Source organism: Trachemys scripta, chromosome 8, assembly GCF_013100865.1.
Source record: "Trachemys scripta elegans isolate TJP31775 chromosome 8, CAS_Tse_1.0, whole genome shotgun sequence".
Taxonomy (NCBI): domain Eukaryota; kingdom Metazoa; phylum Chordata; order Testudines; family Emydidae; genus Trachemys; species Trachemys scripta.
Window position 1 is genome coordinate 65,307,820 of NC_048305.1, and position 25,072 is coordinate 65,332,891.

The following is a 25,072-nucleotide window of genomic DNA, read 5'->3' on the forward strand; positions in this document are numbered from 1 at the left end:
AACATTTTCCTTGATACTCAGCATTCTCTTAGTCTGGAATTCAGAACAGACATAATTTTTCATGTCTGAAGTATGCTTGTATACACAGAGCATAAGCAACCACAGAAAATGAAATAATCAGCACTTGTTTTCACTAGATGATTATATAGAATTAGGACACAGCCTTAACTGACACAGTTTACTATGGCAGTGCAGTGTCTCTGCACAGAGAAAAGCTGTGTTTAATGCCATGTCACCTGGGTAAACCTAACTGGAAGAAGGATTTGCCTATGACCCACTGACACAAAGTGGAACACAACTTGTTTCAGTCTAATTAGACTAAAAAAGTCATGGTAATTGTTTTGCTAGTTATTGCAATTCCTTAGGTTATGATCTAACTTGACATAATTTTCTAATGAAAACAAGCCTTCAGCTGGGCTTATGACATAGGGCCTGATCAAAATCCAATTGAAGTTAATGGGAGTTTTCCCAATGACTGCTAAGGGACTGGATCAGGATGGGCCAGATTCGGCTATTCTCTTCTTGGGTAGTACTCTACTCCACGAAATCAATGGAGCTATTTGAGGACTCACATACTACTCAAGGTGAGTAAAGATGGGAGAATCTGGCCCAATGTAAAAGCAACAGGATCTGGCCCTAAGTAATTTGACTTCAATGAATGAAACTCCTCATGGATTTACGTAGTATTCAATGTAAGGATTGCAGAAACCAGCCCTACCTTTTATTTATATATATCTATCTGATTTATACTAGTAATGAAATAGCTTTAGCTCAAGATACATAATATATATATATATATCTTTTTGCTTAATGACAGATATTCTATTATGTATCTTGAGCTAAAGCTATTTCATTATTAGTATAAATAATTTATATTGATTTCAGACCTAAAGTAAAACCTGTAGGGTATATGGTGCAATTTAACAGTAGGACAATTCTTTGAGAGTGGCATGGGCAGGTAAATATATAAAATCAGCCAGAACTATATTGTGCATTTACACTTCACAAATTACGAAGAGCCACCACTGTGGAAATATGACCTATGTTATTGCATGTAGCGTTGTTGTAGTTGTGTTGGTCACCCACCTTGTCTGTCTCATTATTCTAGACAGGTCATTGCAAATGCATACAGGAAACTGAAAGAGTTTGCTCCTATAATCCCTATAACCAACACAGTCCATTTGCTCAAAACAAGAGAGAAGTTCTTTCATTTTAAGTAAAATGAAACATTATCACATATCTGATCATTTTAAGTGTACTAAAGATTGGGACAAATGATTTCATGCAACACACCAAGTAGTACAGAACATTTTATATAAGAAAAGAAATAAAGACACCCACTAAAAAGCTGTCAGTGTCAAATAATCACTTATTCTGCTGTTGTCGGCTTTCTACTATTTAAATGACAGGGTAATAGCTATCAATAGGAAAAACAAATCCATTCCACCAAATGCTTGTGAAACCTCGTAGAATTTTATCCCCCCAAAAACATTGTGTGTGGCAGTGTGCTTTGGGCTTAGTATTTCTCTTTCACATACAGACAATCCCATAAAGGAGATGATGATTTGGGTTACTAGGAAAACAGTGTGCCTTCTGTTGATACATGCACACATCAATGGGATTTAAACTGTGTCTCTGTAGTTTGGGTGGATTTCAGGCTTGATGTCATATACCATGTTCAAAAGTTGTTTCATTACGTTTTCCATGTACTTGTGGAAGCTATTGGTGATGTCTCGGATTTTTTCTGTTGTTTGCTCTTCTATTTTAGTGGAGAGGTTACCTTGGGATCCCATTATCTACAAAGGCAAAACAAGAGAAACCCTATGAGCAAAATAAAGGCTTACATCACAGCCGTGTTTACTGTAGCTGGGGCAGCCTCTAAGAATGTTTTTCTATCCCCGAACATAAACATTATGCAAACCTTTCACAATGCTCTGTAAGAGTCAGGTTTAAACTAGATTAAACCATAAACATAATAAACAGGATTAATGGGAACTCTTTGGATACTCGTTAGCAATGGAACACATCCCCACATAGTGCAGATTTCCAATGTCACTGTTGGGTACAATGTTTACTCTACTAAGAGTTTTTTCTCTTCTATAACATTTTTTGAATATTTTCATTTCATTGATTAATCCACTATGTTCTATCACTGGTAGGTTTGTTTGAGCTCACAAAATTAATGAAAACCAGGGCTTTTGAAGTGTGGAAGATGGGAATGCTTCCTGATAAATAAATAAAATAAATGAAGGCTTTGTGTTTCTCAAGCACTGAAATGTCTTCAATAGTTACTGATGTATAACCCTCAATAGGCCTCATTTGAGGCCTTTTAATATTACATTTTCTTATCTGGCCAAATACCAGACAGCTTCTGGCACAGTAAATATTAGGACATTCGCTTCAAATGTAATTGTACCTTCCCTTCTTTCTAGACTAGTTGAACGTTTTCGCAAGGTTATGTTATAAACAGATGCACACATTCCAAATTTGTGACTTCATCCCTCCAGTGCCCCAACTTCCTGTGAGTGTCCTTCCCTTATAGAAAAGTCCTATAGAGTTTAATCAAAAATTATATTCCCTGCTGTAGGATGGCTCATAAAACTTGGGAAAAGAAATAACTAGAGAATGATAGCCTATTAGATCGCTATAGAATCCAGTTGTTGTCATCAGTATTAAAATCTATAGGGCTTTTCCATATGAGTTCCAGTTTTTCTCCTGGCTGTTGCTGCCGATAATTCTAAAAATAGTGCAATATACAGTAGCTACCCAGAGCTAAAGAGAACACCCTGTGGGTGTGATAAAGGAGCAATATACAGTATGAATTGTAGGTTTTGTGGTTCCAAGGCACACCCCTACTATTGTTTCAGTCCTGTGGTTCTCTTGAGCAGAGGCTACTTGTTGGGGCAAATTGTGTTGTGGTTGTGTGATGTGGTCCAATGGTCACAGATACAAGGGATGATATAGGTGAGCAGCAATTCTCCAAAAAGGGTCATATTTTTGGAGTTGAATGTACATATCCTCATCATATATCATTGGAAAGTTTATTTTATGTGTTTATAGATGAGGTCTGATGTAGAGCTGTCATGTGTTGCTGTAAGCCTGAAGGTGAAGTGAAACAATGGTACCCAAATTGAATGTCCTTTTTTTTGCACAGTTCCACAAATACTGTTTGTTAATTTCAACACCTCAATGTGTTGTTTATTGGTCAAAGCTAGCAAATGACAATGTATTAAAAATATATATTGGTTTTGCATGGCCAAGTTTGTTTTTCTTTTCAGAAATGATGATGCTGTTTAGCATGTGATAAAAAGGGTGAATATCAACATACTGCAATATACTTACATGAAATGTTTTTGCTTTTCATATTCTGAATTGTCAAAGTGTCTCACAAGTGATTATAGTAGTTTCCTATATTTTCAATTGAAATTTGCTGACAAGGTCAGTCTCTTGCTGAAGGTTGGGCACCAGTAGTAGCAGATTATGTGCCAATGGTTTATACTGCATAGTGGGTGGATATAAATGCATGTGAATTCCTAATGTAATGCTCCTCCATTTATAAGCTTTCGTACATACAATATAGCAAATAGTTTGCTTGGTAGAGATTTTAATTTGTAATTGCCTATGCATGTAGTATAAACCATTGAAATATTCTAGAATCTAGCTTTTTAAATGTAATTATTCACAGCTCAGTATTAATGTTAGAGATGACAATACACAGCTACATGCTGGGCTTCAATCAAGTGCTCACTAAATGGAAATGGCAATTTTGATACTAACATAGATCTAATCTATATCGAATTTAGCACATGTTTGTATATGTCTACAAATGAGAAATGGTGGTAGTGGTTGTGATAATACTAACAATATACCTTGGAAATTTTACCTCCACAGGGAAATATATGAAGATGTGGAGGATACAAGTCCCTTAAAGCTTATGTCAGAGAAAAAGACTTCCCACAAACATTGAAAAATGTGCTATTTGTCAAAAAAATCAAAAGAATGCAAAACTGTCAGAAGCCACCAGTGCTGCACAGAATTCTGTGATGCTGCCAGCAGAAGCCAGGAGAGATGAATTGTATTGCTGGCGACTGGATGAGTTTTCTAGTTTAGGCAATGTGCTATCAAGGCTGCTTTTGGAAAAAACACAAGCAAGTTAAATTTGGCACACGTCCGGGATGTTTTGAACCCAGGAAAGAAAACAGACTCTGAATCTGAGCAGAGAGCATCATGTTCACGTGCTTCCATAGCCACCAGAGCAAGCACATCCTCCTGTGTTTGATCCCAGTGCATTGTTTACTTGAGAGAAACACACAAGAAAAATAAGAAATTTTGTAAATTAGAAACATTTGAGAGAGCAACCAGTGTAAGGGAGGCAGCACTTCAAAGAGGAGATGATGCCATATTGCACAGACTATGTGTGGAAGCCTTGATTGCTAAGGATGCACTGTATCACTCAACATGCCTTTCTTCCTACTTATGTAAAATAAATCTTAAAGCAAAACCATCTAGTTACACTTATGACACTGCATTTCATCAGCTGATTGAAGAGAAGACAATGATCTTATGTGAAACAAGAAGGCTCTTCTCCGGTCCAAGCTGCTACAAAGATATAAAGCTCTACTTCTCTCGGATGTAGAAACTGCAAGCTATTCCAGTCCCAAATTACAGGTAAGATTAGAAACAACATTGCAGTTTTGCAAATTCATTCCACGCACAGCATGGACAAGGCATGTCTACCATCATTCTGTGCAGTGCAATGACATTAGCTGATGGTATCTAAGCTGCTAGTCATCTGAAGCAGGAACTTAAGTCATCCAAATGTTTTAAAGATATTCTTCTGGTGAGTGAGCCTGATGAACAGCTTTCAAATGAACAAGTGGTTTTGCATAATGTTACTTCAGTCCTTCGGTCTGAAATAGCCAAAATGAAATCCTCAGCATATTATCCAAAACCAGGTGATTGCAGTTTACAGAGGTTAGCTGCATTTGTACCCCAGTTAGTGCAGGAGTTTGTCCTTTGGTTGCTGACTAAAGAGGCATATAACTCAGCCAGCAATGAGTGTCATACCTCAGAAGACCGTCAGAGGAGTTGCTTCTCAGTTGCACAGTGCATAGTAGTTAAACGGTTACAAAATTATCACACCATTACACATAAGCCTTACTACACAGCTACACATGAGTTTGGGTCATGCAGTTTAATTGACATACAACATCTTCAGGGATTCTGCATCCATTATGGTGAGCTAAGGCAATTCATGATTAATGCTGCAAAAACTGAAGTAGAAAGACTCCAGGGAAGTGTGCCCATTCCAAATGGAATTGAACCACTTCATGCTGGTGGAAATCTCATCCACGAAGGAGATGATAGTATAGACATCAACAAAGAGACCAGTGATGGAAAGAATACCTTCTATTCAGTGGCTAGAGTGCTATTTCAAGAACAGTCTGCAGATAGTCCAGCATCATGAGAAATTCACTGAATCCTGGGAAAGAAAAGTCACTTGGTCTCCCCGGGTAATCAGAGTCTCTGATGCAGTGTGCAGCATTTGAAAAACTAGAACACGTCCAGAACTGACTTGCCATGAAAAAGTACTTGAGAAAATAAACTTTTGTTACCTACCAATGAGCACTGTCCGAGATTTCTCCTGGTGTCTTTAAGACTACTACCTCGTGATGTCCTGCCAATACCAAATGATATTGATAGCTTGCAACAAAGAAAAGCACCTACACAGCAGTTGCATATGCACCTATTGTGGATGCCAAGACAGCTGCCAGGGCCACAGTCTGTCCTACAGTGCTGAAATGTCAGCCACTCTAGGATAGCAGCATGTCACTGACACCAAGAATCGGCAGCTGTATGCTGTTGCTCGGCAAGAGAAATGGACTCTCTCAAATGAACTTGGTACCAATATGATTTGTACTCTGTGCTGTTTTATAGCATGTATTGGGAAATTCTGGGGGGATGCAGGATTTCTAGAGCTTCTTGTTGATGCTGATGTGTATGCAGCTTATACTGCAAATCAAATGTTTGCAGGTAAGCAATTCAGCTTGACAGGTCCACATCATACCTCATCTTAAAGTAGACATAATAAGCTTTCAAATGATGCATGTTTGTGTGTGTAGAGGGTATATGAAGTCAACCAAATCAGTGGTCTCTTGCTGCTCCCCTTGTGACTTTTTCCTTGTGACTTCAGCCCAATTTTGCCTTCAAAGATGACAAGGTGAATGAATTAAGATTCTCCTTTAGAAGGATTTCCATTGAAATTATATTCATTTTCTAAGTAGCATCTAGTAAGCAATTGGTCCATAATATAGAATTAAAACTTTTGCTAGTTTGAGAGAAATAAAAGGAAACATAAAATTTTAAAGGGATTATTATTATCTGTAATAATTATTTTTCTGAGGATATTAATTAGCATTATATGTATCTTAACTTTGGGCCAAACCCTGAGGGCCTTTACTTGGGAAAGATCTGACTCCTTCCACATAATGAGCCATCTCCATAGAGAGAACTTTCTGCAGATTCAGAGTAGCTAGATGTTGTCTCCAAACCAACCCCATGGAAAATGCTCAAGAGCATTACTACACACTTAGGCGGATCCTCCTCCACACCAGGGACCCCTCCCCCTTAATTCACACCATAGGAAAAAAATACAGTATTTTAAGTTAATTAATGATTGAATTTCTGCCTGGATTTTTTCATGTTCTTTCTTTTCTGCTACTGAGTTCCAAACCCTTCATATTATTGAACTTCATTCGATATTGTATTTAAGTTATGATCTGTTTTGACTTTGAGGATTTTACACCAGTATCAGACCAATGACTTCCATAGTGTTGCTTCTAATCTTACGTCTGGTATGAATGAGATCAGCATCAGGCCTTGTACCTCCATAGGTAGGTGCCATCCCTTAAGGATGTTGTGCAACCTGTTCATTGTAGTTTAAATTAACCAGGTAAATTATGCACTTATTTACACCCCATTTCTTAGGCTTAATTCATTCATGTTTATCAAGCTCTTGGAGCTCCTCATGTGGAAGGGCCATAGTATTATTTCACAATGAGAGAGAGTCTCAAAATTCAGCAGTGGATTTTGTACACCCCAAAGTTAGAATCCGTGGGAGAGAGTTGATTTAGTCTGTTACAAAGATAACAAAGAGAGGCCCGTTTGGCAAATTTTGGATCCAGATCTGTGCTCAAATTTTGCACATTGCTAAAGTGGATATTAGCAATTATCACTCTTATTCAATACTAATTGTTGTTTACTGTTGTTATTTATTATGGTCTAATATGTTGTGGCTGGGGTGTGAGTCAGCACAGAATTTAGTCCAACATGTCTCTAACGAGCCACATTCAAGATGCTAAGTACAATGGTAACTTTAAATGTGGCTGTAATAACTGTGGAATTATAAATGTTTGCATAGGAATACATGAGCCAGCACAATGAACTAGTTAGTGACCACTGCTCTGGCACTGACCTCCTTACTGCCCTCCAGGCTTGGGTTAATAATGTTGTCATTCTTCTGGGACAGACAAATGTCCGACATAATGGGGTCAGGGAAAGTGAAGGAGAGCTGTAATGATTGTTTACAACATGCTGGCATTGGAAGAGCCGTATGTGCTCTTGGCTTCTTGTGTAAACTGCTTCACTCCACAATCTACAATATTAACTCAATGGGCTAATTGTGGGTGTAATGAAAAAAATGTGCTCAAAGTGATGCACAGAGAAATTTCTTTCTCCTTTGCTGTTTCAGACATCAGACGACAGATTCTCTCATTCTGGCTTGAAGGTGAACACATCTGAAAGATATTTTACCTTTTTTTTAAATTGTCAGTAAAAATCTGAAATAGTATGTGCAGTACAAGTCTGCCTGCTTTACTGTGACATTATCTCTTGGAACTGACACTCTGGCTGAAGTGACAAGCTGATAAATTTGACTTCTTCTCCTCCTCCCTGCCCCATTCAACTGTTGTAGCTTTACACGGAATCAGACAAAAAAGGAAGTCCGGTAAAGCAAAGAGAATAGTTTGTGATACCCCTTCATGAAAACAGCAAAGAAAATTGCAAAATGATGGAATATCTAAAATTTACTAAACTTCAGAAATTCAGGTGCAAAAATGCCAGCCAGATTACTGTTTTACTCTGAAAAATGTAATGAAAAAAATCAGTTTTGAACAGATGTTGCTGTGTGCGTAGTTGGAAGCTAAGATTAAATTATCAGAACCTAGATAAAGAATAGATTTTTCATTTCACTGACAGTTTAAAAAAGTAAAAAAAAAATTGTTTGGCTTGGACCAAAAATGAAAATTTTTCAACTTTTTGGTGAATCAAAAAGTTAAAAGAAAGATCATTTTGGATTTTTATGTATATAAACAAATTAAGGAAATGTTGCAATGTAAAGTCATTTCAAACCAAAAATTTTCCAAAACAAAATGTTCACATTTGATCAGAATTCTGTTTTTTGTTTTGTTTTGTTTTTTGCAACCAAACTTTGATAACATAAACACAAACTTGTAAAACATTGTGGTATTGCTGAATCTGCATTTTTTACTGAAAAAAGTTCTGCCTGTAAAATTTTGTCCAACACTATAAATGAATAAACACAATAGCTTTTCAAAGGGCTTGACCCAAAGCCTTCTGAAGTCAGTGGAAAGGTCCCCATTGACATCAATAAGTCACTGCAGCTTCAACTCTTTGTATATTAGTTAGCAACCAAAATTGTACCTTACTCCAGCTTCTGCTCTGAGGTTAATAGAAAATCTGCCTGGCATTAAAAAAGAGAAACTGAAGGCACTTTTTAAAAAATATGTGCATTATATGTATATACTCGATCATAAGCTGGTTCGTTTATAAGCCGACCTCCCCAAGATGGATACATAAAAATGGAAAATTTTTATGACCCGTTCATAAGCCGACCCTATAATTCAGGGGTCAGCAAACTTTGGCTCCCAGGCCATTAGGATGGTTTCTTCACCTCGAGTGTCCGCAGGCACAGAGGTAAACCTAAGTAAACAAAGTATCCCGGCACGCCAGCTGCTTACCTTGATGGGCCAAGACAGCAACTGGTGGGGACATTTTTTGGGGAGGAGACGCTGGGGGTCAGGGGAGTAACCTCTGTGACCACCGCCCCACATGACCCAACCCCTAGCCCGGGACCCCCACACTCTCCCCATCCCATTCCTTCCCACCTTAACTGGAGAGGGCCAGGGGAGGATGTTTCTGGCCTGGCTGGAGCTGCTCCAGCAGGCTGAGCAGCGCGGCTGCAGCCTGTCTGGTGGGCCAGACCGGGCGGTGCGGCCGCAGCATGTTCCAGCAGGCTGGGCTGGGCGGCACGGATGCAGCGTGCTCTGGCAGGCCAGGCAGCACAGCCACAGCCTGCTCTGGGGGGCAGAACCGAGTGGCACGGCTGCAGCCTGCCAGCCCCGGAGCCGCAGCTGCTTCAGAGGCTGAGGGGAGAGCAGCGTGGCCAGAAGCGGAAAGACTCTGGCCCCGCCTCTTCCGTTCTGGCTCTGCTGGCTGTGGTGCCTCTCCTTGCTCCCTCTGTTGGGGGGAGGGGATGTGTCCCACCGCTCTCTCTCTATACCCCTTCATAAGCCGACCCCCTTTTCTGGTGCTTCCCTTTTTTACTAAAAAAAAAAAATCGGCTTATTTCCCAAGGGATGGGCCTGAATGATCCCCAGAATCTGAACAGTCTTGAATTTTAGAAAGGTTTAGGTCCAAAGTCCCAGATCCAAAAGTCCCTGAAGTCTGTGAAAAGAGCCAAACTTTGCAGTCCAGCCCCATCTCTAATATTTTCAGTGAATAAGTAAATTTAGTCATTATGAATTCTTGGCCAGCTGATAGTGTACCGTACACAAAGGATCTACAGTAAGGACTTAATACAATGCTTACTGAATCATTTCCTCCCCTTCTCTATTGACTTCCATGGACATTGAATCAGACCCTCTGTGAAATATGTATGTAAGCTTCTTACTTACATTAGATTGTTTGTGCCTGAATTCCCTCTCCCTCTGTAACCTATAGTGGTCTATCTCTGCTATGGCTTCTTCTTTGGCTTGCTTCAATCTCTTTCCCTTTCCTGGACAGAGAGAGGAAACATAGGATTACTTTGAAATTAGCATTGTGCCTGAAGAGATGGTTGTCTCTACACAGCATAGTATTCCATGTACTGAATCCCCAGTAAAGTACTTGAGAATTTTGATTGCATGTGGATTACTGGTAAGATTTTCAGGAGTGCCTAAATGATTTAGGGAACACAAGTTCCATTGAAAGTCAATAGAACTTGTGCTCCTAAGTCACTAAAGTGCCCAATTTATGATATCAGGCCCTTCTTATCCACAAGTACACAACAATCATAAAAAATGTGTAGGTTTGTCAACAATATAGCATACGGCATTTTCAACTGAGTTCTTTATCACAACATAAATGACAATTTCTTATCACTGCTTCATGTTTAAATAAAATACTTATCTTTGTTTAATTGCCAACAGTAGCAACCAGAGAACAGGTTTGAGTTGTCACTGATTGGAAGAGACATTATTCTGTAAGATTTGCTGTATTGACTTGCTGCCAGGAACCCTTCAGTCCACACCAACTGGATTCTATTTAATGCTGGCAAATTTTCAAGGCACTTTGAAGATACAGCTCAGCCACTAGCAAACTAAGTTGCAACATTTACATTGTATTGCCCGGCCCCCTTTCAATTTGTAAAATGCACAGGTGGGTGATTAAGACACAGAGGATATCAAAGCAGCTTTTGTGCACTAATGTGTGGAAACATGAAAGTGATGGCAAAATCAAGATTGTATTTATTTATTTATTTATTACAGTAAAATCTTTGTTATCTGGAATGTTAGGAATGGGTGGGGGAGGGGGAAGTGCGGTTAGCTAAGAGTTATACTTACCAATGGAATACCAATTTTCAAAGAATTAGAATACAATAAAATGAATCAAGTATTAAATAGTATACCGGTACTTACCAATCCAGTAGTAGTACTGCACTGCAGAGTGCTTGGTTTCTTGAAGCACTTAGGTGTATACGGGTAAAGTTTTCTATACAGTAGGTTATCTTATGACACTACATATCACTATGGGAAGTGCATGGCATACACCCAGATCACTAAAAGTACACTTAACATTAAAACTATACTGAACATAATTTAATCTTTCTTTGATTATTCAGAAAGCACTTCAGGATCTTGCAGTTCCTCAGGGTCATCATTATCAACATCAATTATCACTGTAGATGTAGAAGGTGTAGGAGATTGGGCCGAAATATCTAATGACCCTATGACACATCCTGGAAGCTGCTTTTTTGAATAAATCCCTGATACCAGCTTGCTTACTTGTCTTCTGCCTCTTTTGCATAAAAGTAGAATGCAGAATGTGCACTTTCATAACCTCCTGGGCAATATACTAGTCCTGGTTACTAGATTGAGTCTTTGTATGGGGAGATATCAGAAATGCCGGTTAATAGAGCTTTCTGGTTGATAAAGTGATGGAGAACACAGCTTTTACTGTATTATGCTAAGTGGCCCTTAGGCTGTAATAAAGACTAAGGCCCTGATTCTGAAATGACTTATGCACATGCTTAACTTTACACACTGTGAGCAGTCCCATTGATGTCAATGAGTACTCACAGCATGTAAAATCATTGCAGAGTTGGATATGATATATGTAACTCCTGGGTCTGATGGGATGCTAGGTGTAGGAGGAAAGAGAAAAAATTAGTAGAAATATGTTGCTTATGGAATTGGAACATGAAACAAGTGGTGAACTTGTGATAACTGCTGGAATTTGATGTTTATATGTGTATTTGTTTTATAGGATTTTGGCAAAATACCCCTAATCCCTACGGGATCCTACAAATTCTCCACGAACTACTTTGTGGGAAACCAGCACTTTTCAGCTGAGGGAACCATAGTTGCTGGAACTAGGGGTGCTGGTGGTTTACAGTTTGGTTCAATGGCTCTCAGCACCCCCACTATAAAAATTGCTCTCCTGGAGGGAGCTATAAAATGCTAGATCTAAAGCTGATCCCCAATGGGAAAAAGAAATGGGTTTGTCTTTTTTGTTTTTATATTTGGTCTTGTCATGCCTGGAAGACTCTATGATGATTTATGAATTAATGAAATGATGATATCACAAGCAAAGCACAATGACATTTTTCAGATGAAACTTTGTGTGTGTGTGTGTGTGTGCCAAAAATTGTAGATTCTGGTCAATCAAAACATTTTGTGAATTTGCATAAAATTTGCTGGATTGTTTTGGTAAAAAAAAAATCCAAAAAATTGAAACATTTCATGTTGATGTTTTCAAAACAAAATGTTTAGATTTTTATTTTAAATGTCATTAAATTTGAAATTTTACTTCAGCTTTATTTAAAATAGGTAAAAGCCACTCAAATTAAGTATTTTGTTTCAAGCTGAGCAAAAATGATATTTTTTTACTTTTTCAGTTTGCCAGAAATATTTGTTTTGGGTTGACTTGAACCAATTTATTTTCAATTTTTGTTTCAGTTAATGATCCAAAAAATCATTTGTTCTCACACACCCAAGAGCCATGGGAGTGAACGTTGAGCATTTAAGAAAGCAAGTCTTAGTCTGTTTAAAAGATCTTTTTTTTGGTTACACCTATTCACAACTTTACACTTATTAATGCTTTGGAGCAAAAGGTTCATCACACGCACACTCCTTCAATTAAAGTGTGAAAGTTAAAAAAAATTCCTTTTCTGAAACCCCCGGAAAAGTTCTCCAGCAAAAGCAGAGCGCTAAGAGTTGATGTTTCTTATATTTCTAAGATAAAACCAGCCAATCCCACAACCCCTCCCCCACTACCCTTAAATATGCCAGGCCTTTATACATTATTAAGTGTTTTGATAAGCTTTAATCTGCTCTTACAGTGAAACTTGCCAAGATATGTGCCACATTTTGAATCTATCCTACTAAAATTCCCCTGCATGTAATCCTTAAATGCCATTTTTTCACAGTCTGCTAGACACTAAAGGCCTGATTCTAATGTCAGTTGCAGCAGTGTAAATCAGGAGTAACTCCATTGAAATCACTGTTGTAAAACGGGTGTCAGTAAGAATACATTGAGGTCCTAACTATCCACTTTTGGTACATGATTCAGTTCAGAAAACAGCATCAGGCTTGAGGCAATTGATCATTTCTTCTGTTTTTCAGCATGCTACCGTGGATTTGTTTCAGTTGTTCTGTACATATGAAGCCATATCAGATGTAACAGAGGAATATAACTCTCCTAAGCATAGCTCAAAAACTAATCTGAAGTTTTCCAGAAAAAGTGCTTTTAATGGGTCTGTAACTCAAGAAAATTCTAAGTATAAGTGACTGATCCGGGGTAAATTATCTGCTCAGTGGGCAGGCCAGTCCCAAGTCACTACCAGCATTTCAGTGAATAGATTTAGAAGCAGAGAAATATCAAACACACTAAATTCCTTTTAAAGCTTCGTATTGATTTATGGGCTACTTGACTCACTGAATGTGCTTATTGTAGGATTCAAGGAGAGATCAGGTGTGATTATAGAAAGCCTTTATACAGAAGGAGCAATACACAGTGTATAACCTGGTGGATTTACTGAACATCAGCCCATCTTGTGGAATGTTTTTCTGTTTACTTAATTACACTTGTCAGAGTCCACATGTCACTGGAAATTGCTAGGAGTTTGTAGAGAAGGGCAGAGGATGGACATTTTTTTATCCATTTAAGATTAAAGTATATTCTTTTCCACAGGTTGTATTTCTTGAATCAGACCTTGCTACATCAGGTTCTGATACTGCTCCAAATATCCAGAAGCAGTAAGCATGGACTGAATGACTCATGTAAATGCTTGAGATTGGCCTGAGCAACAGAATTTGGAGCTGGGGTTGGGTCTTTATTTTGAAACACAACCCCTCTAAATTTGAAGGTCTTCAGATCTGGGTTTCCAGTTAAAGCTTTATAGAGCTACCCCTTTATAATTAAATGAGGGTGCCAAGTTCTCAGCAGATGTAAACCTGCAGAACTCCAATTGACTTTGATGGGAGCTGTGCTGATGTACATCACTCACAATCTGGGTTTGGATCTCGAGAACAAACTAAGCTACCCTTAAGTCTGGGGGAGTTTCAAATTTGGGGTTCCAGCTGGGGCCCATCTCTAGTACATTTGTTACACATTTGGTCACAAACAATCCCTCCTGACCCCATATTAAATAAACTAAGACACATTACAAAATTGGATTTCTTTGGTTTTGGTAATTAATCTGATGAAGAAAAAAAAAACTGAGATTTTTTTTACTGTGTTCTAGTAAGATGTGTAAGATATACTGTATCTGCTGCCACACACTGGTTGTCACTTAACAGTGGCAGCCATTTAGTTTCTCCATGATACCATTGGTCATGGCACACCAGTGACTTTGTTTTGGAAGAGCTGCGGGTAAATTGCTGCTAGTGTACATTGCTGCCTCTGTATGTGATAGTGCATATACTGCACCTGATTTAATTAAGTATTAACTAGATCTAAACCTGCTGTTTCACTAGAGGCAAGCGAAAATTAATGAATCAGTTTGTCTAACATAAACTCTTGTCTGCTACCCTATCTGCACAACAAGTCGTGCTTTTCAAAGTTAGGCCTATTGTTCAGGGATACAGGTGATTTTATGGGTCAGATGCTCGTCTGATGCAAATCAATATAGCTCTGCTCAAGTCAGTGGTTCTGGTCCTACATGTTTAGTGGTGGCACCAAACTGAAATTCAGTCAAGACTACTGAGAAGCGTCAGCTGGAGATAGCTGAAGGCAGGGAGGCCAACTTGATGACAAAGAGAGATTTGCTATATTCATTTCAGGAGGGGCAAAAATAATCAATGAATATAGTGAAAATAATTTTGACATGGTGTGTATGTGTGTGTGTGTGTGTGTAAATGTATAATTATGCTGACCTGAAGTTTTGACCAAAAACCATGGCCACCAGCTTCAGCAACAACAAACAGATCTTCGACCAAGAGAATTTAATTGAAAGGGCACATTTACTGGGGGGAGGGGAGCATAGGCAGCAGAACAGAGCACTGGCTCTGCCCACTCCCCACCACCTCTCATCCACCTGTACGGGAAGGGACATAGCAGTTCTGCTGAAGCTGCTTCACCTTCTGTGATGCTCCCATCCCCTGAAAGGTGGTGCCGAGAGGGGGCTCTCACCCCACTGCACTGCCATCATGCTGACCAGGCTTCAGTTTCACCTGTTGTGATTCGGTAGCCCTTTATTAGTCTTCATTTCCTCTATTCAGCTGGAAAGTATTGTTAAGTAGCATCAGGAAAAAAATGTACTCTTGGTGCAGTAGTTCTTTAATAGTAATATACTAGCCTTGATTAGTAAAGTATTGATGAGATTTTTAGGACTGCTGCAGATTTGTGAGGTCATGCATAAAAATTAAATCATGGTAAGTTGGTCATTTCTGCAAATGCCACATTTTACTTTAATCAAAAAAAAATTGTATCTTATTTTCCATTCAACTAAAGCTGCCTTGCTCAAATAGGCTTTGAAATTTCAAATACATAATTGAGGATTCTCTGGTAAGTTTCTACATGTGAATGACATGATTGTAATTTGCCAAGCACTAAAATGTCATTCTTAAAAAAAAAAAAAAAAAATAGAACATTTTAGTTTCAAGACCACATTAAATTGTCTGTTATGTAGGTATTTGGAATACTAATTTGAGGAGGATATGCCGCACTTTATAAAAATTTAATATAGGTTAGTGGATCAGTATTTGCAGTTTTTATATTACATGAAATATATACCAGATATTAACCAAGAAAAGGCCAAATACATCATTTGTTTTTAAAAACTTATTTCTATTAGTGTTTTTTTCCTCTCTTGTTTTGTCCAAAAGGAGCCTTGGTGGACTGACATCCCTGCTCTGACAATGCATGTTTATTTTTGAGAGCTGGGTAATTATTAGTGAAAATAGGGGAGACAAGATGGCAGAATTTTAAAGGGAGATTTGGGTTCAAAGGTTGTTTCTGGGATGTATGCAATGCGTTGGTAGTCTCATTCTAGGCTCCAGAAGACATTTGTTTATCCCCTTTGCAAAATCCACTGGAGCAGTTGCACAACAGCTGTTTTTCAATGTAGGTCATATTTACAGTTAACATAGAAAGGGTTGCATTAGAACAGATAGGACAAGTTCATTGTTTTACTTTAAACTAAGATTTGCTGATTGCCAACCTGTGAGCAGGATCTTCTGATGTTAACTGGTACAAATTGGCTTAGAGCTGGTGTTTTCTGAATTGAAACAGAATATGCTTGATTTGCTTTACAAATGACTATGTGCACAGGTTACCTGTTAAGTGATAATTATAACAGATACATTAGTATTTTTAAATGACTGTTTCAGAAATATTTGGGTTTTTTGTTTACATTCTATTTTATTTCTTTCAAACCATAAGTCAAATTCTGCTGTCATTTACATAGGTCTAAATCCAGAGTGATTCTTTTGAAGTTGTTGAAATTATTCTGGATTTAGACTAGTATATCCGGTCTGTGTTAAATTACTGCTATGAAACCTGGACATTCAAACAATGAATAAAAAACTATAATGCTTTAAATTATGGTTCATAGAAGAATTCTGAAAATACCATGGATAGACCACTGATATACCAGCAAAAGCCCTAGTGTAGATGCAGCTATATTGGCAAAATAATCTGATTGCTGGTTTACCTTATTTTGTTTGGGTACCTGCTAGAAACCGTTGCCAAAAGCACATTTTTGCTGGTAAAAACTGTGTCTATATTAGGAAGTTTTTCTGGTATTGCTACACTTTTCTACTGTAGACTATACCTACACTACTATAGCTATTCCTGTAAGGGAAGGAGACTGTTATACTAATATAAAGCACCAGTTATACTGTGTGCACACTAGGGGCTGTCCCAGTTTAATTATTACAGTAAAAAAAGCATCCTCCTAACCAAAATGACCATACGGGTACACAATCGCTTTGCAAACTAGATCTTAGAAATCTTGGTACACAATCTCTTTGTAAACTAGATTTTAGAAATCCCAAATGGGAATCTTGCTAAGGCCTGACCTTACTTGCATTTAAGTCATTGAGAGTTTTGTCATTTACACTAATAGGCACAGATTGCAATATTTAGCATACAGACAAAAATCTGTCCCATTTCTTTAGGTTGTGAGTGAATCTGGTACTTCAAATTTGTCCTTTTTAGAGAAAGATCTTATCTTTTGCCCTGTTTCTGATACTAAATAATAAAATAGTTCACGTCAGGGACAGGTTCTAGTTGTTTCCTCTTCACCAATAATTCTTAAAGAGGAGACAAACATAATTTGCTTAAAAATAATATAGATGAAGCAGGTACTTGATCAATATACATGTTTTGTAACTTTGACAAAACAATAGCTGGGTTTCTGTATTTCCAGACTCTAACGCTAATCCCAGTGCCTCAGCACTGTCAGAAGCACTTAGCTTTCTGATGTCAGTTTCTGGCTCCAAGGGGTTTGGAAGGTGTTTTAAGCTAAAAAGGCTCTGCGAATATCCCATGTGGTGTGGCAGTGGTTGAGGTGATGACCGTAGGAATGTATGTTCATGCACAGCAGAGTAAGTGCACCTGGCATCTTAGGTCCTGACTAAGTATGGGCACAGTTTAAGTGCATGTATATAATTATGCTTATCAATTATCTGGGTTCTTGATTTGGAAATATTCCTTTGGCTGACTAACTTTTAAAAAAATTCCTCCAAATCAAAAGTAAGCAGCCACAAGCTTTAAGTTATCATAACTAAGGGCCTAACTCTGGCAAAACTCACATTGACTTCATTTAGGGCTAGATAGTGGCGCTGACAGGTACAATACCTTTCCTGCTTCCCATTTGCTCTGGGGGATAGTAATTTGCATCTGGGCTAAACCAGCAGCAAATTGCAATACCTTCCAGGGCAGCTCAGCTGCGTTGGCCAGGAAAAAGAACCCAACATTTAAAAATAAATACTGCGGTTTTTATCTAATGAGTATTCAGCGGGAAAATACAATAAACCCAGGCCAGATACTTACTCTTTTTGGCTTCTTCTAGTTTGTCTTTGGCACGTTTTTCTGCCTGTAAAAGCTGCTGGATTCCCTGGGACTGGCTGGTCATGCTGATGTTTGGGTCTATTGTGACTTTGTAATAACTGGGAGTGCAAGGGAATTATATACCATTGCCTACCTCTTCATTTTGTGCATTTTGTTGTGTCAACATACAGTACAAGACCCATCCGATTTGCACCAGTCCAGCCTGCTTTGGGCAGATTGTTGTTGTGCAAGAACAACAAAGGGTGGAATCTGGAAACCCATGATGACTGGTTATAGAGATTCTCTCCTTCTCTAGGTCACACAATACCTATAATGAGTTGATTAAAGCACTGTGGAAAATAAGGGAATGATGCTCCAAACTTACAGTTTTAGGAGGTTTATTTAAAAATAAACCCTCTGCTGAAGCAGAATTTAGTTGTTAAACTCTTGTTAGTGGGATCAGGAACAAAAAAAGATTTTGATTTACTGCAGTTTTCTTTTAATAGCAGTTTCCATGGGCACGATGTCAGAATAATAGGGCCAACAAAGTAGACCCGGGCCAATAAATATAACTGTGCTTGTGCCTCTTTGTGTTTGCATTCCCTGGAAATGTTAGTTTTACTGGCAGAAAATGAATTTCAAAGTTCCAAGCACGAGAATTTGCAGACATTAAAGTTTAAGCAAGCATGTGTAAACCACTTTCAGTGTATGCCTTGCTGCATCCCCGCTTGTGTCTGACCCATAGAGACTGAGGCTGCTACAGCTACCACTGAGGTGATTCAACCCTGTAGCTTAAGCTAGAGGCTTATGCTCATAACTTTGTTGGTCCTGGGTTTGATTCCAGTTAAGCAAAATGATAGTCACGCCTGTGAGTGCCAATAGTGCATGCATGCTAATCTGCTTAGATCATGTGCCATTGTTTCCGTTCCCCGTTTCACCAGTCACAAGCAAGCCACACAGCTCAAATTTGGAATCTTTACAGTCAAGCACTGTAAAGTATTTGAAAAGATATTTGAATAACCAATCCTTCCATGCTTCCTCCATTCACCTGTGTAAGGGCTAGGGATCATTCGACATTGTGATTCAGTTGGTTTATTGAGCTGAATTAATGTCTCTGGTTCTTTCTGCTGTTGGCTCTTGCTCCAAGGCCCTTTCTTCTCTGGAGCTCCCCAGGGCAGCTGCTCTGTACTGCTTGCATGCTGCAAGGCTGTTATCTGGCCCTTGTGAGAAACTGCCTATTGTTGCTATGAAGCTCTCTTTTCCAAGTGGCTGCATGCTTGAGGGAGAATGGAAAGAGAGAAACCTCTTGTCCTATTTCTCTCTTTCACTGGGCTCCAAATGGCAGGAGCCCGGGGAGAGTGAAAAGGAGGTTGTTTCCTTTTGTTACTGCAATAGTGTAGAGTGGTTCTGCACACTGAATCTTACCCAGGGGAAGTACATATTGCCCATATTGCTTCTCCCTCTCCCACATACCACATGAGATGACAGCCCATCTCGGGTTGAAATCACAAGCCGGTTATAGCTGTTCAAGACAACACTCAGACTATTTGTAGAGGATGCAGCTGCATATTTTTAAAGTTTACTGTATCTTGTTTCAATAAAAAAATTAAGTGATGATCAACTGGACAAAGGGCATACACATTTGAGGTTCACACAGTGTGATGTTCCACTAGTCATGCCCCAAATGTTCTTATTGGAGAGAAAAACAGAAGGTAAAAATGAACAGTGTTAGTCTCCATGGGGAAATGAAATTTGTTTTTAAAATTTGAAATAATTACTTTTTCAATTAAACAAGATGAGGAAGTGTTGTCAAGTTGCTCTCTTAAATCAAAGATTAATCCTGGGCACATGATTTTGGGTGAGCAAATGTCTGTGCTTGTAAGAAATGTTAAAACGCTGCTACAAGGCAAAATTACCATATAGTGCCGTCTCAAACAAAAATGTCAGTGATTCCTCCCCCCCGCCTAGATTTTAAGTACATTTCTCAAGGTTTTAGTTTATGTTTTAATTGAATTTAAAAGTGATCTAACTGCATTAGCTCTTAGTGATGACTGAACATTTCACAATAAATAATGTATTTGGTACATTTCATTGTTCCCATTTGAAAATCCATCCACAAACAAATTACAAAATTCTGTCATGTTCATAATTATTTACAGATTTCTTCATTTGATGTGCGAATTTCAAATAGTTCAAGAAATTCAAGTTTTGTCTGACCCATATATTACAATTTATAATTTAAATTGTAATGTATATAACTAACAATTAATACAGTGTGAATTTCTGAATTTACAATTGTAATATATTCACAATTCTTTTGCATAGATCCTCTTTACATTTTGTAAAGTTCTGTGGGAAGACCAATAATGCCTGGCTTTACACTTCGGTTGCGGGTAAAGCCTACTGAACATAAAAAGAACAGGAGTACTTGTGGCACCTTAGAGACTAACAAATTTATTAGAGCATAAGCTTTCGTGGACTTCAGCATCTGAAGAAGTGGGCTGTAGTCCACGAAAGCTTATGCTCTAATAAATTTGTTAGTCTCTAAGGTGCCACAAGTACTCCTGTTCTTTTTATGTTCAGTAGGCTTTACCCGNAATTTGTTAGTCTCTAAGGTGCCACAAGTACTCCTGTTCCTTTTGCGGATACAGACTAACACGGCTGCTACTCTGAAACCTACTGAACATGTGATTTCCAGAACTGCCTGCACTGCAAATTCCAAAGATTTGGATGACAAATTCAGACTATTTCAAGCGGGTGCTTCTGTGCATTCCATTTCACTGAAAATTCATTAAAATAAAGCATATTTTAACAAGAACGACAAAAACTTAATGAGTAGATTCAATGAGAAACTTTTGTGTGGAGCAGCTGTTCACTCATTTCAACTCAGAGAGGGTTCCAGCCTCTGTCCTGTGAATGGAACTGAGAAAGAGAAGCTGTTGTCAGGATTAAGAGCTTTATTTGTGGTCAGAGGGAGTTTAGTTTTAAAAAGAGACTCCTCTTTCCATGTAGCTGCCTGAGTCCTTTTCATCCATCTCTCTTGGCCTCCAGGACTTACTGCAGTTGTGCTTGGCTCTCCCTAGTGACAATGAAGGTAACTGGATCCAACTCTAACACTTCCTCACCCTCAAACAGCCATTATGAAGAGTTATGTGAGGGATGAAAGATCCTGCAGTGAATGCACTGCTGCTCATCTTCAGGTTAACCAGCAGCAACAGACACTGAATTAGACATTTCCAGTGTAGACACACGCTGTGCTGCTGATGTGTTCAGCAGTATCTGTCTGCACCCAGGAGGTCAGGATATACGTTACACTACAGATGGCTGACAACTATTTTATTCTCAAAAACAATTGCCTTGGCCTATAACTCATACTGAGCTTTTCAAATGTGAAAACGACAACCTTTCAGTATAGCTGCCCTTTAAACTCACTGAGTAGTAAGGCAGGGCTGTAGCATCCTTTTATAGTGGTCTGTAACAGGGCAGCTGACCCACGAAATGCCACCAGGCTCAGCACTCCTGTTCCAGTCCAGGTGCTCCTTATTTGGGCCAATTCAGAATGTGGGCTGCACGTGGGGGGATATGGGAGACATGGTGAGAAAGAGACCCAGAAGAGCAGAGCAGACTGGTTCAATCAGGAAGAGCAGGAGATGAGAGCTCCGAGAGGGACAAAGTAGTTCCTGGGAGAGGGCTGAAGGCAAGAGAGCAGCAAGAGAAGTTTGTTGGCTGACATCTCCAAGCCAGAGAGCCAGGACTGAAGGCAGCAATGGCAGCGGCAGGAGATACGTTTTGGCTCTAAGCCAGCAAGGCAGAGCCCAGGGCCAGAGAGGGCTGAAGGAAGGGTGAGCAGAGGAGCAGCTTATTCGCTGAGGTCTCCTTACCAGAAAGGTGGGTCACAGAGGAAGCACGAGAGGGCCCGGGGCAGTGAGGGATGCTCCCCTGGCAAGGATGCTCTCAGCAGAGAGGCCGTGGGAGTTCCTGCTGGGAAGAGCGGGGTTGTACCCCAGCAGGAAAGGCTGTGGTGGTTGTCCAGCAGGGGACACAGGATGACTGACAGAGCCCAGGTATGGTGAATACAAAGCTGGGTTTTAAAGACTACACATGCTGGGGGTGAGGGATAGGGACTGTGTTTTGGGGCTTTTGTCCTAGGTTTTTGTTAACCAGCTGTGATGAAGTGGAGGATAAACTCATATAGAGTTAGTGGGAACCCAAAAAGGAAACTGAGGCGAGGAGTCACTTGCAGGACTGCCACAAGGGAGCATCTAGGACAAGGCCACTCTTTTATATGGTCCAAGTATGCACAGATTGGTCCACATACAAGAGGGTGGCAGGCAACACTTCTGCTAATGTGAGTTTGGTCTGATGGTCACCAATGTATTGTCTGTCTGCTGTGGTTGTTTCCCTGAGCACATGCATCTTCAAAAAAAAAAATCACCTTTTTATGTACTTTGAAAAAGCTTATTTAAAAAAAAAACCCAGCTACCATGACTACCAAGTGGCACACTTTGTTCAGGCTCTGCTTCAAAGCACCAGCCTTGATACAATGATGAAGCGCTAAAATCAGCGGCGTGTCAAAGAGGACAGCTGGGATGAATTTGTGTGTGCGCGCGCGTGTGCACTTTTTGTTATGTTGTTTAAAAAGGTCTAAGCAAGGAAAAGTGCCGTGCACACCTGCATGCCTCGTTATACCACAACGAGGCCACCATGAATATTGTTCTAACAAAAAAAGAGCTACTTCAAATGGGTTAAAATCTATCCTATTGAGAAAGAAGCAGCAGAAATTTGCAGCATCCTATCAGCAGTTAATGTCAGGGGGACCTTGTGCATAACTTTAAAACAGGCATTGGCAACCATGATACTTTTAGCAAAAGCATGAATTAAATTTTCTCTCATAATAAAATGGGTTAACTAACATTAATAGAGGAAAAAGCTGTATGATGTCTGCAAGTTAGAGAGCATTAGTTAAAAACCCTGAGGATGAAATCCTGCCCCTATTGAAGTCAATGAGAGTTTTTCCACTGACATCTGTGGGGCCAGAATTTTATCCTTAGAGTTTACATGTTCAGAAATGAACAGTTGAGAAGATAAAACAATTTCTTAAATAGACCCATGTTAAATTCTTACATATACATGTGTAATACTTTGCAAATTCCAAAAACACTTCTGCCCATTAGTCACATTTCCATAGTTTTTACCTTCAAAATTTTTCTGGTATAAATTGTACAACTGGATTTATGTATGGAAACTGGGTAGTTTGATGGCTGACTGCATTATTTGCATGTGGAAATGCCATTTGCCTGCACAAATCTGAGCTTTTATGCCTGTAAGAACTGGATCTGAAAAATTATGCTTGCAGGTTTAGCTGAGTTGCAGTCCTATGAAAATGTGTTATGTGCATTTCTAATATTTTTTAGTGGACAGATTGTTGCAGGTTAGCCTGTTTATAGGTCTTCTGCATATCTAAAGAAAATTTTACATAACCCATTGATTTCATACGGTCCATTATATAATTGTATATACTGTCATTTTGGTTTTGTGTTATGTGAGCTTATACAGGCAAATAAAGACAACAGGGAGATTTTCAAAGACCTAACCTAAAGGATAGTTAGCTACCCAACTCCCAGGAAAAGTCAGTGGGAGTTGGATGCCTCATTCCTATTAGTGCTTTTGAAAATCTCCCCTAACATCGTCCAAATTCCCCAACTAGATGGACAATGAAGAAAGCTCGTGTTTCTTTCAGTAGTCACAGCGTAAATCAGATTTGTGAAATCTTAGTAATTGGGAGTTTTGCAGCAGTCTTGAAATCTTCATTTTAAATTTTCTTTTGAATTACTTAACAGCTAAGTATTTGTTTTTTAATGGTTTCCTATTCTTGAAATTTCATTTTGACTAATACTTCTTCTTTTCCTAGCGCAATCCTTCTCTTCTGTCGTATTTCCCACCCTTTTCCACCTGTAACACACCTCTTCTTTCTGACTCCTACCACATCCTGTTTGACTCTGGGATAATTATTTTTTTTTATTTCTTACCAGTCCTACCTTGCAATCAGGAAGGCTGTAACCTCATCACTGAACTTTTAAATCTCACACTGACTGAAAATTTTATTCAAGGGCAAGAAAAAATCAGAAAGCATCCTTTAAACTCTCTAGGCCAAACACTAATTCACATCCATGTAGTAAATGTACATTCGTTTGAAGAAAATGTACATTAGATTTTGTTGGTTTCTACTTGTAAACTTGGGACTAATGTCAATTGCAATAGGTTCTTTAGTGACCTCGGAACTGATCGTACAATTATTACACATAGCCCTAACGAACTCTTTTACTCTCTAATTCAGTGGTTCTTAACCTGGGGTGTATGCATCCCCTAGGGGTGCGAGATGCCCTTTCTGGGGGTGAGACATGCCAGATTTTTTTAGAAGGTAATTCATCGAAAACACAAATTAAGCACAGGCATGTAAGTACAACTACTTTGTTTCATCAAACCTATGTATTTATTAACATTATACATTTTTTAATGATTACTATAATATACAAACAAAAAATATATCTAGTTTAAGGGGTGCGAGAACATATTTTGAGAAACAAAGGGGGGTGCAGGCTGCAGTAAAGGTTAACAACCACTGCTCTAATTGAACTGTTCCTCATCACTTAGGGCCTGATCCAATTCCTATCTGAGTTAATAGAAAGACATCTATTGATTTAATCAGGCCCTTATTGCTGGGGTGGATCACATATTAATTATGAGGTTGACTTGTGGACCTTCTCTCCCCTTATTTCTGTCCAGTGGACCCTTTCTCACCTCCCATTCACACTCATATGACAGCCCTGTGGCAACTACAACAATTACCAGCATGGAAAGTAATACTCTTAATAACCCTTAGTAATAAATTATTTAATGTAATTTAGCATTTTTAAAAATTCAATTGGGCATGTTGAAAAAAGGAGAAAGGCCAACAGCCTGTGACCATTCTGTTCTCTACAGACTGACTGGAAGTGCTGTCTGGACAGTGAACCAGTCT

The 25,072-nt window shown here is 38.9% G+C and overlaps 1 protein-coding gene across 1 annotated transcript; it reads right to left on the minus strand.

The window, feature by feature from the left end:
- Positions 1–888: 888 nt before the first annotated feature.
- ATP6V1G3 (ATPase H+ transporting V1 subunit G3) lies at positions 889–18,149 on the minus strand. Its single transcript, XM_034780457.1, has 3 exons — positions 18,055–18,149; positions 9,975–10,075; positions 889–1,796 (listed from the first exon to the last, which is right to left on the minus strand). Exons 1-3 carry the CDS (start codon positions 18,134–18,136, stop codon positions 1,623–1,625), a joined length of 357 nt encoding a protein of 118 aa, XP_034636348.1. The 5' UTR covers positions 18,137–18,149; the 3' UTR covers positions 889–1,622.
- Positions 18,150–25,072: the final 6,923 nt, after the last annotated feature.